This window comes from Aplidium turbinatum, chromosome 7 (assembly GCF_918807975.1).
Source record: "Aplidium turbinatum chromosome 7, kaAplTurb1.1, whole genome shotgun sequence".
In the NCBI taxonomy this organism is placed as follows: domain Eukaryota; kingdom Metazoa; phylum Chordata; class Ascidiacea; order Aplousobranchia; family Polyclinidae; genus Aplidium; species Aplidium turbinatum.
In genome coordinates, this window is record NC_137478.1 from 4,541,258 (window position 1) to 4,556,492 (window position 15,235).

At 37.0% G+C, this 15,235-nt stretch overlaps 2 protein-coding genes across 2 annotated transcripts in view; both read left to right on the plus strand.

Moving 5' to 3' along the window:
* The first annotated feature begins 4,448 nt into the window (after window positions 1-4,448).
* Window positions 4,449-5,993, plus strand: LOC145774566 (SCAN domain-containing protein 3-like). The gene has a single exon (XM_082585833.1). The coding sequence runs from the start codon at window positions 4,449-4,451 to the stop codon at window positions 5,991-5,993; it is 1,545 nt and encodes a 514-aa protein (XP_082441959.1).
* Window positions 5,994-10,272: 4,279 nt separating this feature from the next.
* Window positions 10,273-15,235, plus strand: part of LOC145774253 (dynamin-1-like) — a 42,852-nt gene continuing 37,889 nt past the window's right edge. Inside the window, exons 1-2 of the mRNA XM_082585444.1 lie at window positions 10,273-10,406; window positions 14,698-14,788. Coding sequence (XP_082441570.1) covers window positions 10,337-10,406; window positions 14,698-14,788 — 161 coding nt within the window. The 5' untranslated portion in view covers window positions 10,273-10,336. The remainder of the gene's footprint in view (window positions 10,407-14,697; window positions 14,789-15,235) is intronic.

The following is a 15,235-nucleotide window of genomic DNA, read 5'->3' on the forward strand; positions in this document are numbered from 1 at the left end:
TCAGCACTAGCTATGATTAAAACCAAGCACCGCAACCAACTACAACCAGAAGACGACATCAGATGTGCCTTAACGACCACTGCAAAGTCTCCTGCAGTATTAAATTATATAATTTATAAAGAAGCCCTTGAAGCTGCAGGCTGCCAGTTATTGATAACAAGTGCAACTAGATTTTGTGGAAAATCTAATTCAAGCCTACTAGATCACATCTACACAAACATAACTTGTAACCAAAATGCCTATGGCATTTGCTTACATGACATCTCTGATCATTTACCTATTTTCTTATGTGTTAAAAATAAAAATGTAGTGTGTAATTCAGTTAATTCACCCATCAAAAAAATTCGAAGCTTAAAAAAACTTTTGTCTTGACAGCTTCTTATGCGATTTAGAGTCTAATTTGAAGGCAGTGGCTATTTGACCGGCTCCGGTCTTTGAATCTGAAACACTATTTGACCGGTCATGACGTCACTACATAAGCACTTTTTTCTTTTTCTCTTTCAAAGCAAAAGACGATAAGCGCCTTTATAAGTTTTAAATTCAACACGTTTTCTTCAACTGAGTCCGTGGCGCATACGAAACGTCTCGGGCTGCCATTCTAGAGGGAATGAGTTCGATACTATCTGGAAGCGTTCTTTCTTTTTTTTTTTCTTTTTAACTAAATTTTGACCCGAAGTGCATTTTTGTGGTCAATTTTTAATTTGAGTAGCCTACAGCCCATTTTTTTAAATCTTTCCAAATGTGAGTAATAAAGTTAAGTCTTTTTAATTTGTAAATAAAAAAATAACAGTTAACCTCTCAAGTACATGTAGCTCCACACAGAGTGAAATTTACATGCCTTTTGACTCCTTTTATTTCTTTAAAAGTAATATCTAAAAAGACATTATTGACTTTTTTAACTTTTTTAATTCGTTTTGAAACTTTTTTATTCACTTGTTGATTCATTCATATCAGTTTGTATCCTTTTGTAGTTTAAAAAAAAAAAAAAGAAAGAATCCTTCCGGGTAGTATCGAACTCATTCCTTCTAGAATGGCAGCCCAAGACGTTTCGTACGCGCCAAGGACTCATTTGAAGAAAACGTGTTGAATTTAAAACTTATAAAGGCGCTTATCGTCTTTTGCTTTGAAAGAGAAAAAGAAAAAAGTGCTTATGTAGTGACGTCATGACCGGTCAAATAGTGTTTCAGATTCAAAGACCGGAGCCGGTCAAATAGCCACTGCCTAATTTGAATGAAGTAAATACCGTACTGATTGTGTTGATGCAGACAACTTGATGCACTCTTTTATTATGCGACTTCAAGTAACACTAGATAAACATGCACCACTTAGAAACACGTCGAGAACTGAAATTAAGCTCTCTAACAAACCATGGATAACAAAAGGCATTCATAAATCTATTAAAACAAAAAACAGACTATTTAGATATTGAATAAAAAATAAAAATGAATCAGCAAAGAGGAAATACAAAGCATATTTCAATAAGCTGAATCATTTGAAACAATCACTGAAAAATCAACATTATAAAAAAAAGTTTGAAGAAACAAAAAGTGACTCCAAGAAAACATAGAAGATCATTTATGAGATGATAGAGGGGAAAAGAAACTCGAATAATAAAAAGCTTCCTTCAACTATGACTATAAATGATAAAAGCTATAAAACAGATTCTATTGAATTCATTAATTTACTAAATAATTACTTCGCAAATATTGGAACTTCAATGGCAGCCAAAACTCCAAATTCAAATGTAAATTTTGAATCATTCATGTTAAACAGAAAATGTTCTTCTTTTCGCTTTCCTGATATATATAAATGAGATAGAAGTATCTGATGCTATAAGAAGCCTCAAAGCAAATAAAGCTTCAGGCATTTCTGAATTACTTTCTAAATTTATCAAAATGGCTTTGAATGTAATTATATGCCCTTTTTTAACAAAAGTATATGCTGAATAAACGTGTTTTGCAAGCAATCTTTCCTGATACTCAAAAAGAACCACCATCATTCTGGCAGAATAATTCAGCGCGATCCGCCTAAAAAAATGATCCGTAAAAATTTGCGCGATAAACAATGCGATGAAAGTAGCAACACTCGGAAGCTGATAAAATCACTTCTCGTTACCGTATTAAAGCAAATGTTATATTTTTTCCATAGGAAAATGAACAGTGAACACAGAAATTTAAATAAAAACTCGACTCGTCAAAGATAAAGCAAGCGCAATTGCGAAAGGTAAAGCATAAAATCGCATATTAGCCTATAAGACCAGGGAGTCGAACCGAACCCGAACCGGATTTTTGTAAACCGGTTTTGGTGTGATTTTGTCTGAACCTTAACCGGAACTGAACCGAAAATTTGAGTTAGCTTAAACCCTAACCGAACCCGAACCGGTTGAAAAAAGCGGTTCACTCCAGCATTACGTCATTGTTCGCATTGTGGTAAGTGAAGTTGTACGTAGCATGTTGTTATCTTGGAGGCCACATTGTACGGATGAATTATAGCCTATTCCGTAACACACGATCCACTATCATCGATGCTTTGGAGAGGAATTTTTTGAGGTAAACAACTTCTGTTCTGTGACATCATAGACAATATAGTTTGATTGTAACTTGTGCAACAAACAACAAAGGCAAGTTAATTGAGCAAAGCAGTGTTGAGATCAGTGTTGCCAACCTTGCGGTTTTCACGCCCAGTTGGGCTAGTTAGTAGTTGTGCAGTAGACCTAGGCCTAATTTTATCGGACCCGAACCGGAACTTATAAAACTGGTTTTAAGTTTCTTCGAACCTGAACCGGAACTGAACCAAATTTCGAAACAATCTTTGAACCAGAACCGGACCCGAACCGGAAAAATCAAACGGTTCGACTCCCTGATTAAAACTGCTGTATGTGATGTGGCAAGAAAAGTAACCATCACAAAATCGTCTATAAAAATACTTTCCCGAAATATTTTGCGGAATTTTCTTTTTGAATCGTGTCCAGAATTAAATTTCCTTTCCAGGGGTGTCACTCTCGTGGTGCGGCAGACGAAGGAAACGCGAGCAGAATAGTTTAAAAATGTGGTAAATATCTTCCGTATTTAAAAATAGAGATTTCAACGTTTATAGACGCCTTCAATTAAGCGTTTATAAAAATATTTTCCCGAAATATTTTTCGGAATTTTATTTTTGAATCGTGTTCAGAATTAAATTTCCTTTCCAGGGGTGTCAGTCTCGTGGTGCGGCAGACGAAAGAAACGCGAGCAGAATGGTTTAAAAATGGGGTAAATATCTTACGTATTTAAAAATAAAGTTTTCAACGTTTATAGACGCCTTCAATTAAGCGTCTATAAAAATATTTTCCCGAAATATTTTTCGGAATTTTATTTTTGAATCGTGTAGCACAGTGCTCTTCAACCGGTGTGCACGGTGCACCCTAGGGTGCACCAAAATATGCATGGGGTGCACCAGTACGAAAAGGTATACACGGGTGCATCACAAACTTATCACACTAAACAGATACTTTTTACAAAAACTTTCTGTGAGCAAAAATGAACCATTAATATTTGACTTTCAGGATATTAAAAAAAAGATGTAGGTTTCAAGTCATTTTGCAGCAACTGAAGGACTATATTGACTGTGTATTTATAGACCGCAATGCTACTACAATCCTCTGTATTTTCTTAAATGTTGATGTCTAATTTGATTTTTGTTTTTTAGGTATAATATTATTATTTATGTTTCTCGGCAGCCGATTTGTAGCAAGAATTGACAGCGATAGACACGTGTTTATAATCACTGAAATCATATTGAATTGATATTAATAACAATACCGTCTATTAATTTTCAGTGCTTATTTAAGTACTGTAAATTAGTATACTTCGGTAGATGTTCATTGTGATGGCTTTTTTGCTTTGAACATTAAGTTTGTTTTAACAAGTCTCTCCAAGGCGTATATGATCAATCAGAGTTGACTCTGTCAAGGAAACAAGCAAAGATGGTCCTGTAACCGGTGGTAAAATCTTTCTAAAATGACTGAGACTTTTGATAAATTCTTATTTCTGTTCGAATTAACGTGTACTTTAGAAGGTCGTCGCTAATTAATTGGATACGCTACTGTATTACATTGTATTATAATCACTGAAATCATATTGAATTGATATTAATAACAATACCGTCTATTAATTTTCAGTGCTTATTTAAGTACTGTAAATTAGTATACTTGTTTCCATCTTTCAACAGATGATAAACACAATCAGTATCCATCGGCTAGTTGTCTGTTTTGTGCAGTCAAGTATGCCAACTGCAATCTTGTTCCTTCCAAACTCGAGCTGCATCTTCAAAAACAACATCCTGAACACCAGTACAAGTCCAAGGAGTTTTTTGAGTCACAGTTATCATCAGTTCGTAAGCAACAAAGATCCTTTGAATTGCAAATGATAGGCAAACAGAGTAAAGACATTGTGTTAGCTTCGTTCAAGATGGCTCATGTTGATCTTAAAAGCAAACGTCCTTATACAGAGCTAGAATCAGTAGTATTACCATGTCTTAAAGTAGCAGCAGATTTGATTCATGGTGGTAAAGAAGCAGTTGATAGAGTTTCAAAGATTTCTCTGTCTGATACCACAGTTTATCGCCGATGTCAAAGTATATCAACAAACTTGGAGGATCAGTTGATACAAAAGTTGAAGGAAGCGCCTTTGTTTGCCATCCAGTTAGACGAAACAACTGATATATCTTCAGAAGCTCAACTCATTGTGTTTTGTAGATTTGCTGATATTTCACATAAAACAATTACAGAGCATAAGTTATTCTGTAAACCGTTGGGAGTGAATGCAACCGCCAATTCTATTTTTGAGAAATTGGATGATTATATGAAGGAGAAAGGACTCAGTTGGGAAAAATGTAAATCAGTTACCACTGATGGTGCAGCTGCAATGACAGGATCCACCAACGGTGTCGTAACAAAAATAAAAGAACTTTCTCCTGAATGCGTTGGTGTTCATTGCATCTTACATCGTGAAGCTCTTGTCGCAAAGAAAATGAAAAGAGGAGGTAAAGAAAAAAATATTGGCGAAAATGATGCAGGTACCATTTTTGCAGAGGTAATTCAGGAAGTTGTTGGTATTGTTAACTATATTCGAAGCCGCGCAAAAAAACGCAGGATGTTCACTAAGTTGTGTGCACAAATGGACGCGTCATTCACAGAATTGCTCTTGCATACGGAGGTACGGTGGCTCTCCAGAGGCAAAGTTCTTAGCCGTATCTTTCTGCTTAGAGAAGAATTGGGAGTTTTTTTAACAGAGGAACATAACCAACAAGCTAGCAAATTTCGTGACAATTTTTGGTTGGCAAAAGTTGCGTATATGGCTTCCATTTTTGAACACCTCAATAAACTTAATCTGAATTTGCAGGGGAAGAAAAGGGATATTTTTGAAAGCATGTCCACAGTCAATACTATAAAGAAGAAACTACCACTGTGGCAGAACCGAGTTGCATCATACAATTTCTCTGATTTTCCGCTTTTCCACGACTTCATGGAAGAACATGGAAGCAATTGTCAAGAGCAACTGTTGGCACTTATTCATGCCCATCTTAATTTGTTGCAAGAAAACTTTGAGAAATATTTCAATGCTGAACAGAATGCCACACTTAATGCCAGTTCTTGGATATTACAACCTTTCATTTATGACGGGCCTACTACAGAAATTGAAGATTTGATTGATCTCCAATCGGATTTTGGTATGAAAGTATTATTTAAAGAGACACCATACACTGACTTTTGGGTGCACCTGTTAAATGTGCCAGAATACAGAAGCATAGCAGAAAGGGCAATTTCCGTACTTATTCAAATGCCAACAACGTATTTATGCGAAAGCGGCTTTTCTTGTTTGTGTGAAATCAAATCTCGAAAGAGAAATTCAATCACACACATCGATCCATTGATGAGGGAAGCAATTGAAAAAGATATCATACCTCGGTTTGAGTTGTTGGTTAATAATGTGCAACAACAAAACAGTCATTAAATAATGATTTTTTATATCGCTTTTACCTCAGTGTACCTTTTAAGTAAACAGGGTGCATGAGTTCGTCACAACAACTTTAAGGGTTCACCAAACCAAAAAAGGTTGAAGAGCACTGGTGTAGCATATCGATGGAATGGGCGCCTTGATGACAGGCGTTGGGGTCTGACTGGTCCATATCTTTGGGAGTAACTGTGGAGAAGGTGTTGAGGATCGAGTCTTGCATGCAAAGCCAGTTTGTGAGAGGCTTCTTCCCTACGGACATGAGCAGGAGCAATGCCAGCCAAAGTTGGCAGATAAGCATTAGGTGTGGGGCGGAGACAGCCAGTGATGATGCTCAAGGTGTCGTTAATGCATACATCCATCTTTTTTGTGTGTCTGCTACGGTTCCACACAACTGTGGCATATTCGGCTGAGCTGTAGACCAAGGCTAGTGCACTTGTACGCAAGGTTGATGCTCGGGCTCCCCATCCTGTTCCTGCAAGGCTTCTCAAGAGGTTATTTCTCGAGGTAACTTTGGCACGGAGTGACTCGATGTGGGGTCTGTAGGTCAACTGTCGGTCAAGTTTTACTCCAAGGTAAGTTGGGTTTGGAGTATATGGTAAAGGATTTCCTTTTAGCGAGACAGACAGTTGACGCTGGGATTTCCGATTATTTAGATGGAAAGCGGAGATTGTTGTTTTCGACGCATTCAGTTTGAGCCTCCACTTGTCCAGATAGTCAGCTACCAGTTTCAGGTCAATTTCAAGTTTTCTTTCCACCTCGTGCCAGTTCCTGTGAGCGTATAGAAGAGCTAGATCATCCGCATAGCCATACTGTTGCGATGTAGTGCATGGGAGGTCACTTATATAGATATTAAATAGGAGTGGCGATAGTGTTGACTAGGGGCAGTAGATACCGGGACGCGCAACTCCGTTGTTCCGCCAACATTAGAAGGGTAAATTGCCAATTTGACACTTTTTTCACGCTTTGCTGCTGGCTTGCTTTCAACTAAATAGTTTAAATTACTTCAAAACCAACTTCACTCTTTTTATATAACCCATAAAAAATACATTATTTTGCAAATAAAAAAAAAAATTACCCTTCTAATGTTGCGGATGAACGAAAAAGCGGATGTAGTTATGCATCCCGGTGTGTTGACCCTTGGGGGACGCCATTTTTCAGGCGGCGTGGTCTGCTGGGTTTTCCCTCGTTGGTATGCAGTATGAAGGTACGGTTCGAGATGGTCTCTACCAGAAACTTAACCATGTGTCGGTCAGGAATGAGTTGTAATAGTTTCATAGTAAGACCGCGGTGCCACACAGTGTCATAGGCTGTTGTAAGATCCACTAGGACAGCACCCACCTTCTCACGGGCTTCAAAACCACTTTCGATGTCATCTGTAAGCTTGATAACCTGGTCAGTTGTACATCGGCCGCGTCGGAATCCAGCTTGTTCTTTTGGCAGTTTTGGATCAACGATTGGTTCGACCATTGGTTTGGGGCTCAAGTTGTCAACCTCCACGTGGTAAGCCCTGGATTCGACTGATGACAACAAACCGACAAGTAGCATCACTTCGATAGGCAACAGAAACAGTTGTTTTGTTTAGATCTGGGTTATTCTGTTGATCAACATCACAAAACTTTTGAGCACCTAACGTTGAGGAGATATGTTGAGATGTCACGCCTTTTGCTATGTCTTTTTGTTTAGAAGAAACATATAATAGTTTTACCGATTCCCTAAAAGAAGAATCACGACACCATCTACATGTAGGCTAATTATTCTCACTTCAGAGCGAAAAAAGGAAGCAGGCCAATGATTTTCTTTAGCATTGCTGCGACACGTGAAGCAGTAAGGTATAGTCATCGCGAGGGAAGTCGTCTATATGCTTGCTTATGAAATTTGCTAATTTAACAGCTAACTGAGAGGGCACAGTTTGTGATATCGAAGCATAATTTGTTTTAAAATGATCTATTAAGTTTTTATTTTTTCGACAAAAGGTCAACAAATATTTCTCTCGTTTAGAAGCAGCACACTTGGCACGAAAACTCGAAGACGTTAAAAACTCTACACGGTTTGATTTGTTGCTCAGGGAATGCAAATTATTTTTCGCTAAATGCCTACCAATTTCATTTGCTGTTTGACTTACAAAGTCATCAGAAGCACCTCCAAAGTTCATTGACAACATTTTGCTGTTACGTTTCGGAAAGGTGCTTTCTTGGCAAACTAAATCAAAATGAAATAACGTTTAAGTGGAGAAAACCGATTTTGTGAAACAAAGCTCCGAGTAGGATTCCAACTGGCACCACTCGTCCATGTACCAGACCTCACAACACCAGGACCGGCACTACTCGTCCTTGTAGCAGACTTTATAATACCAGAACAGACACCACTCGTCCTTGTAGTAGACCTCACAACACCAGGACCAGCACCACTCGACCCTGTATCAGACTTCATAGCACCAGAACAGGCAAAACTTGCACCGGAAGCAGAAATCAGAGCACCAGAACAGGCACCACTCGTCCTTGTAGCAAACCTCACAATACCAGAACAGACACCACTCGACCTTGTAGTAGACCTCACAACAACAGGACCAGACTTCATAGCACCAAAATCTCTATTTATTTTTAAATACGTAAGATATTTACCCCATTTTTAAACAATTCTGTTTGCGTTTCCTTCGTCTGCCGCACCACGAGACTGACACCCCTAGAAAGGAAATTTAATTCTGAACACGATTCAAAAATAAAATTCCGAAAAATATTTCGGGAAAATATTTTTATAGACGCCTAATTGAAGGCGTCTATAAACGTTAAAATCTCTATTTATTTTTAAATACGTAAGACATTTCCCTCATTTTTAAATCATTCTGCTCGCGTTTCCTTCGTCTTCCCCACCACGAGCTTGCCATCCCTGGAAAGGAAATTTAATTCTGAACACGATTCAAAAATAAAATTCCAAAAAATATTTCGGGAAAATATTTTATAGACGCTCAATTGAAGGCGTCTATAAACGTTAAAATCTCTATTTATTTTTAAATACGTAAGACATTTCCCCCATTTTTAAACCTATCTGCTCGCGTTTCCTTCGTCTGCCCCACCACGAGCTTGCCACCCTTGGAAAGGAAATTTAATTCTGAACACGGTTCAAAAATAAAATTCCAAAAAATATTTCGGGGAAAATATTTTTATAGACGCTCAATTGAAGGCGTCTATAAACGTTAAAATCTCTATTTATTTTTAAATACGTAAGACATTTACCCCATTTTTAAACCATATGCAACCTAATTGAAGGCGTCTATAAACGTTAAAATCTCTATTTATTTTTAAATACGTAAGACATTTACCCCATTTTTTAACCATTCTGCTCGCGTTTCCTTCGTCTGCCCAACACTAAATTGACACCTCTGGAAAGGAAATTTAATTCTGAACACGATTCAAAAATAAAATTCCGAAAAATATTTCGGGAAAGTATTTTTAACTTATAGTCGTTTTTGTGATGCTTACTTTTCTTGCCATATCACATATCGTCATCATCATCATCATCGGCCATGCCTGAATAAGGCGTCGGCTACCGTGAGTCTCCACAACGATCGATTGTCCATACTTCTAATTATTAGGTTTTCAAAATTTTAGTTTGTCCTATTGTCCATGTTGAAAGATTTTTGAAGATTTCCAAACGTGGACGTCCCCGGTGCCCATATCACATATAGCAGTCTTAATAGATACGATTTTTTGTCTAACTTTTCGCAATTGCAGTTGCTTTATCTTTGACAAGTCGAGTTTTTTATTTAAATTTCTGTGTTCACTGTTCATTTGGCTATGGAAAAAATATAAGATTTGCTTTGATGTGGTAACGAGAAGTGATTTTATCAGCTTCCGATTGTTGCTACTTTCATCGCATTGTTTATCGCTCAAATTTTTACGGATCATTTTTTTAGGCGGATCGCGCAGAATTATTCTGCCAGAATGATGGTGGTGCCAGAATGACGGTGGTTTTATTTCAATTCCCCACCCTTAAAAATGGAGGGGTAGACCCTTTTTTGGGCCCGTGTGCGAATTGCCCTCTAGTGGCCAAAACATAAAATGTGGATAACTCACTATGTTATATTTTCAAAATAGCTGTTGAATTCTAAAAATTTTTGGACCCCCAAGTATATCCATAAGTTAGTATGTTGTATGGGCGAACCGCATATAGGTTAACATGTAGTGCAGATATGTAGGGCTACCGGTACACATAGAATATGATACTATTTAATATCTCAGAGGCTAGTTTATAGTTGTTTATAATATTTGTGTGGTAAGTTTGTGAAATTTGAATATATGGTCTTCAAGTTAGTAGGCAATTGGTCTTATTAATCATCCACCATGACGAATGCTGGAATGGAATCTCTTATTCCATTGGTTAACAAGCTGCAAGATGCCTTTTCCCATACAGGTGTGCTGATCTTTAATACTAATAATTTTCTGTTTTAATATAATATGGATTTGTTTCTGGGCAGCCGACATAATACGGATTCTGGGCAGCCGACATAATATGGATTTGTTATCAATCAATCAATCAAGTTTATTTTCGGCATAGCTCCACATTCATTTTCAAAGTACACATCAGGAGATATAACAAATAGCTTTTTTTATATGGAAACTACTAATAGTATAATATCATGTAATGACACTTCCTAATCCTCACTTTAAGCTGATGATCTTTTGAGCCAGTTTTTAAACCTATTTTTGCATTGGAAAACTTCGTTGTAATAACCGACAGTGTAGTTCTTAAAACGGATGCAACCTAGTTCGCACCGCCGACAAAATATAATATGGATTCTGGGCAGCCAAGATAATATGGATTCTGGGCAGCCGACATAATATCATCATAATCCATCGTCGGTTTGTTCCCCACTAGTGGGGGTGGCCGATTGTTTCCGCGCAGCAATTGTTTTAATTCCTTTTCTCCATTTCACTCTGTCCCTTGCATCTTCCTCCTTCAGTCCAACTTTTTTAAATTCATCCTTCACTTGTTGTTTCCACATTCTTCTTGGACAACCGCGTTTCCTCTTTCCATCCACCTTTAGATCTAGTGCCTTTCTAAGAATATGGATTTGTTAAGTAATACTAATAGTATTATATGATGACACTTCCTAATCCTCACTTTAAGCTGATGATCTTTTGAGCCAGTTTTTAAATCTATTTTGGCAGTGGCTATTTGACCGGCTCCGGTCTTTGAATCTGAAACACTATTTGACCGGTCATGACGTCACTACATAAGCACTTTTTTCTTTTTCTCTTTCAAAGCAAAAGACGATAAGCGCCTTAAGTTTTAAATTCAATACGTTTTTTTCAACTGAATCCGTGGCGCATACGTAACGTATCGGGCTGCCATTGTAGAGGGAATGAGTTCGATTCTATCCGGAAGCGTTCTTTTTTTTTTTTTTTAATTAAATTTTTGAAAGTGGAAAGTTGTCTTGAAGGGTTGGTTGAGATGATGATTTGAAACTTGACTGATTGTTGTGCGACAATGAGACTGGATTTAATTTTTAACTTCGGACTTCAGCGAAACGTAATCTTACAGCCTATTAGAAGGTGTGATTTTTTCAGAGAATTTGTGCTAAGAAATGAAAGGAATTTGTTAAAAATAAAGACTAGAAAAAACTTTTTTAATTCGTTTTGAAACTTTTTTATTCACTTGTTGATTCATTCATATCAGTTTGTATCCTTTTGTAGTTTAAAAAAAAAAAAAAAAAAAACGCTTCCGGATAGTATCGAACTCATTCCCTCTAAAATGGCAGCCCGAGACGTTACGTATGCGCCACGGACTCAGTTGAAGAAAACGTGTTGAATTTAAAACTTAACGCGCTTATCGTCTTTTGCTTTGAAAGAAAAAAGTGCTTATGTAGTGACGTCATGACCGGTCAAATAGTGTTTCAGATTCAAAGACCGGAGCCGGTCAAATAGCCACTGCCATCTATTTTTGCATTGGAAAAATTTGTTGTAATAACCGACAGTGTAGTTCTTGAAACGGATGCAACCTAGTTCATACCCTGCACAGTTCGTACCCTGAAAAGATCGAGAGAAAAAATTAAAAAAGCCGAAGTTGCTGATTGCAGTTTCCGCAAACATTTTAAAATTTTCCCTCTTAAAAGATCGAAACAATTTTCCGCAGTTTTTGCTAACAGCAGTTTCCGCTAACCTTAACCCTTTTAAAATGTTTGCTGAAACTGCAATCAGCGACTTCGGCAAACTCTTAGGATCATTACCTGAAATTTTAAAATGTTTGCGGAAAAACGGAAACTGCTATCAGCGACTTTGGCTTTGTTCTATTTTTCTCTTTCGATCTTTTCAGTTTGTTTGTTTGCGGAAACTCTAATCAGCGACTTCAACTTTTTAATTTTTTCTCGATCTTTTCCTAACGCTAATCCTTTTAAACTGCAATCAGCGACTTCGGCTTTTTTTAAATTTTTTCTCTCGATCTTTTCCTAACCCAAACCCTTTTAAAATGTTTTCGGAAACTGCAATCAGCGACTTTGGCAAACTCTTACGATCATTACCGGAAATTTTAAAATGCTTGCGGAAACTGTGGAAAAACAGAAACTGCAATCAGCGACTTCGGCTTTGTTCTATTTTTTTCTATCGATCTTTTCAGTTTGTTTGTTTGAGAAAACTCTTGATTTTTTCCTAACTCTAACCCTTTTAAAATGTTTGCGGAAACTGCGATCAGCGACTTCGGCTTTTTTTAATTTTTTCTCTTGATCTTTTCCTAACCCTTTTAAAATGTTTGCGGAAACTGTGATCAGCGACTTCAGCAAACTCTTAGGATTGTTACCTGAAATTTTAAAATGTTTGCCAAAACTGCGGAAAAACGGAAACTGCGATCAGCGACTTCGGCTTTGTTCTATTTCTTTCTATCGATTTTTTCAGTTTGTTTGTTTGCGGAAACTCCAAACAGCGACTTCGGCGTTTTTGAATTTTTTTCTCTCGATCTTCTCAGGGTACGAACTGAGGGTACGAACTGTTCAGGGTACGAACTAGGTTGCACCCTCTTGAAACATGAATAGTCTTGGTTCTAGAGTCATGTGATCTACATTCTACAGCTTGTCCAAGTAGAACATTTATTTTTTAACAGCACTTTGCCTTGATACCTTAGCCTCTATTGTGAAGTTGTTCTCTGAATCATATGATTAATCATTATCCCAATGTTAAAAGCAAAGGCAGAATTGTTGTTAAGAATAAAATATGTTGACATGAAAGCCATGTTTCAGTATGCCGTAGCCCTAAGAAAGGCCATCTAGGCATTTTTTCCAGAGCAGCTTGCTGCTCATAATCATGAGAGAAATCAAGGGCTATAGTCAAAGGGGTGCCACTTCGCAATCGACGGCATGTGTTTAAGTGTCTTGCCAAAGACACAGCCACATGCTCTTGAGTTGTGTCAAATTGAGGGCCTTACAAATGTCGAACCATGGCTCTCACCACTCGCCTATGCAGCAGGACAACCTGATTTAAACTGAACACGACCTGTCATAATTGTTTGATTGGCTATAATTAAAAACCACAGCAGCATTTATACTAGCCCTATTATTTAGGCTATATTTTTGTGTGCATCAGACCATTAAATCCATTATCTCACATGACTCGCAGAATAATACAAAATACAATAGAGTTGACAGTGGCTGTAGTAGTGTAGTTGCAAACACAGAAGTAAGCACTCTTCTTGGGCTATAGTTGCAAAATAAAGCTTTGGTAGAGAGTTTGCTTTGTTGAACCATAGAGAAATAAAACAAAGTAACTTCAGCGGGTTTAACAAAATTCGGGTTTTGCAAAATCACAGTTGTAAAATCACTCATAACACATGCAATATGTCTGATCTATTCAAGACATATTAGATTGTAATGCAGGGAAGTTGTGCAGGTTGAAAGAGTAAACCTAATTACCTTCTTTGTGTCTTACCAACAGGGTACTTTTATGTCATGCCTATCACAATTGTATTGCTCGCAGCATACTGGTTCAAGACAATTGACCTGAAGTCAATTTGTTGGAGAGACATCTTACCATGTGACTATTTAGTACTACAGTAATTCTATTTCATCCATTAAGCACATTCTGTGCAGATATTTTTGTTTACCAGCATTGAACACCATTCACAGATTTTTTCAGTGTTGAATTCTCAACCCGATATTTTTTCATAGTCATAAGCTCTTTATTATTATCTTACAAAACATTTTATTCCATAGTAGGCCTATATAGGCTACCGCATTTATTGCAAGTGATTTAAATTCCAAATATGTGAAGTTGCGTAGAACTTTTGCGTCATACTGTGATATGAAGTAAAAATGAGCAAGCGTTAAATTTTTGGAAATTCTGTACTCTACTATATATATTTCTATTCTGCATCGGTTAATTGCATGAACATGCGGATTTTTTACAATGCATTTCCTATTCTTAGATAAATTTTTATTTTTTATGTTTATGATATAATTATTGCACTTAGTTTTAGAATGGTACATTCAATTGTTTTTGTTTATAGCACTAGTTGCAATGCTCATCTGGTGAAAGTAAAAGCAACAAACAGGTTGATTTGTTGCTTCACTGACATTTAATAAATAAGTCAACTTGCTTGTCGTTGCTTTTACCTTAACTTTCATCAGATGAACTTGCCATTAGTGCTAGAAACGATAATTGTCCTGATGAACACTCAAATGTTTCAGTACTCATTTCAACTATTTTATTATTTTTAGGACAACAGCTTAATATCGACTTGCCACAAATAGCAGTAGTTGGAGGCCAAAGTGCAGGGAAAAGTAGTGTTTTGGAAAATTTTGTTGGAAGGTAAGAAATTTAACTTTTTTTAAACTTTAAGTACCGGTACCATACGATATTTTTTCAATTAAACTCCATGGGTGGTATCAGGGATAGCCTAGGTGATATGTTTTTTTAGATTACAGTATTTAATCATGTTATAGATATCCAGTAGGCCAGTGATTTTCAACCGGTGTTCCGCTGAGCACTGGTGTACCAAGAAAGATCATCAGGTGTACTGCAAGTATTTTATTAGTTTGACTAATGACTAGTGTTCCATGGAACACCGGTCTAAAATCAAAATCACAAGAGCTTCGCATTTGTCTTCTGCAATTTCTGCTTGAATATCAACTTACCATCCAAACAGGGCCAGATATTGCACTGACAAAAACTAAAAGTGAATGAATTGTTGTTGTGTTGTTTATTTTATTACATTATTATAAAATTTTGTTTGGTGTTCCGCAAGATTATTTTAAT

Bases quoted from the DNA above. Each gene is read 5' to 3' on its own strand.
- LOC145774566 (XM_082585833.1), top strand. From the start codon at position 4,449: ATGGCTCATGTTGATCTTAAAAGCAAACGTCCTTATACAGAGCTAGAA.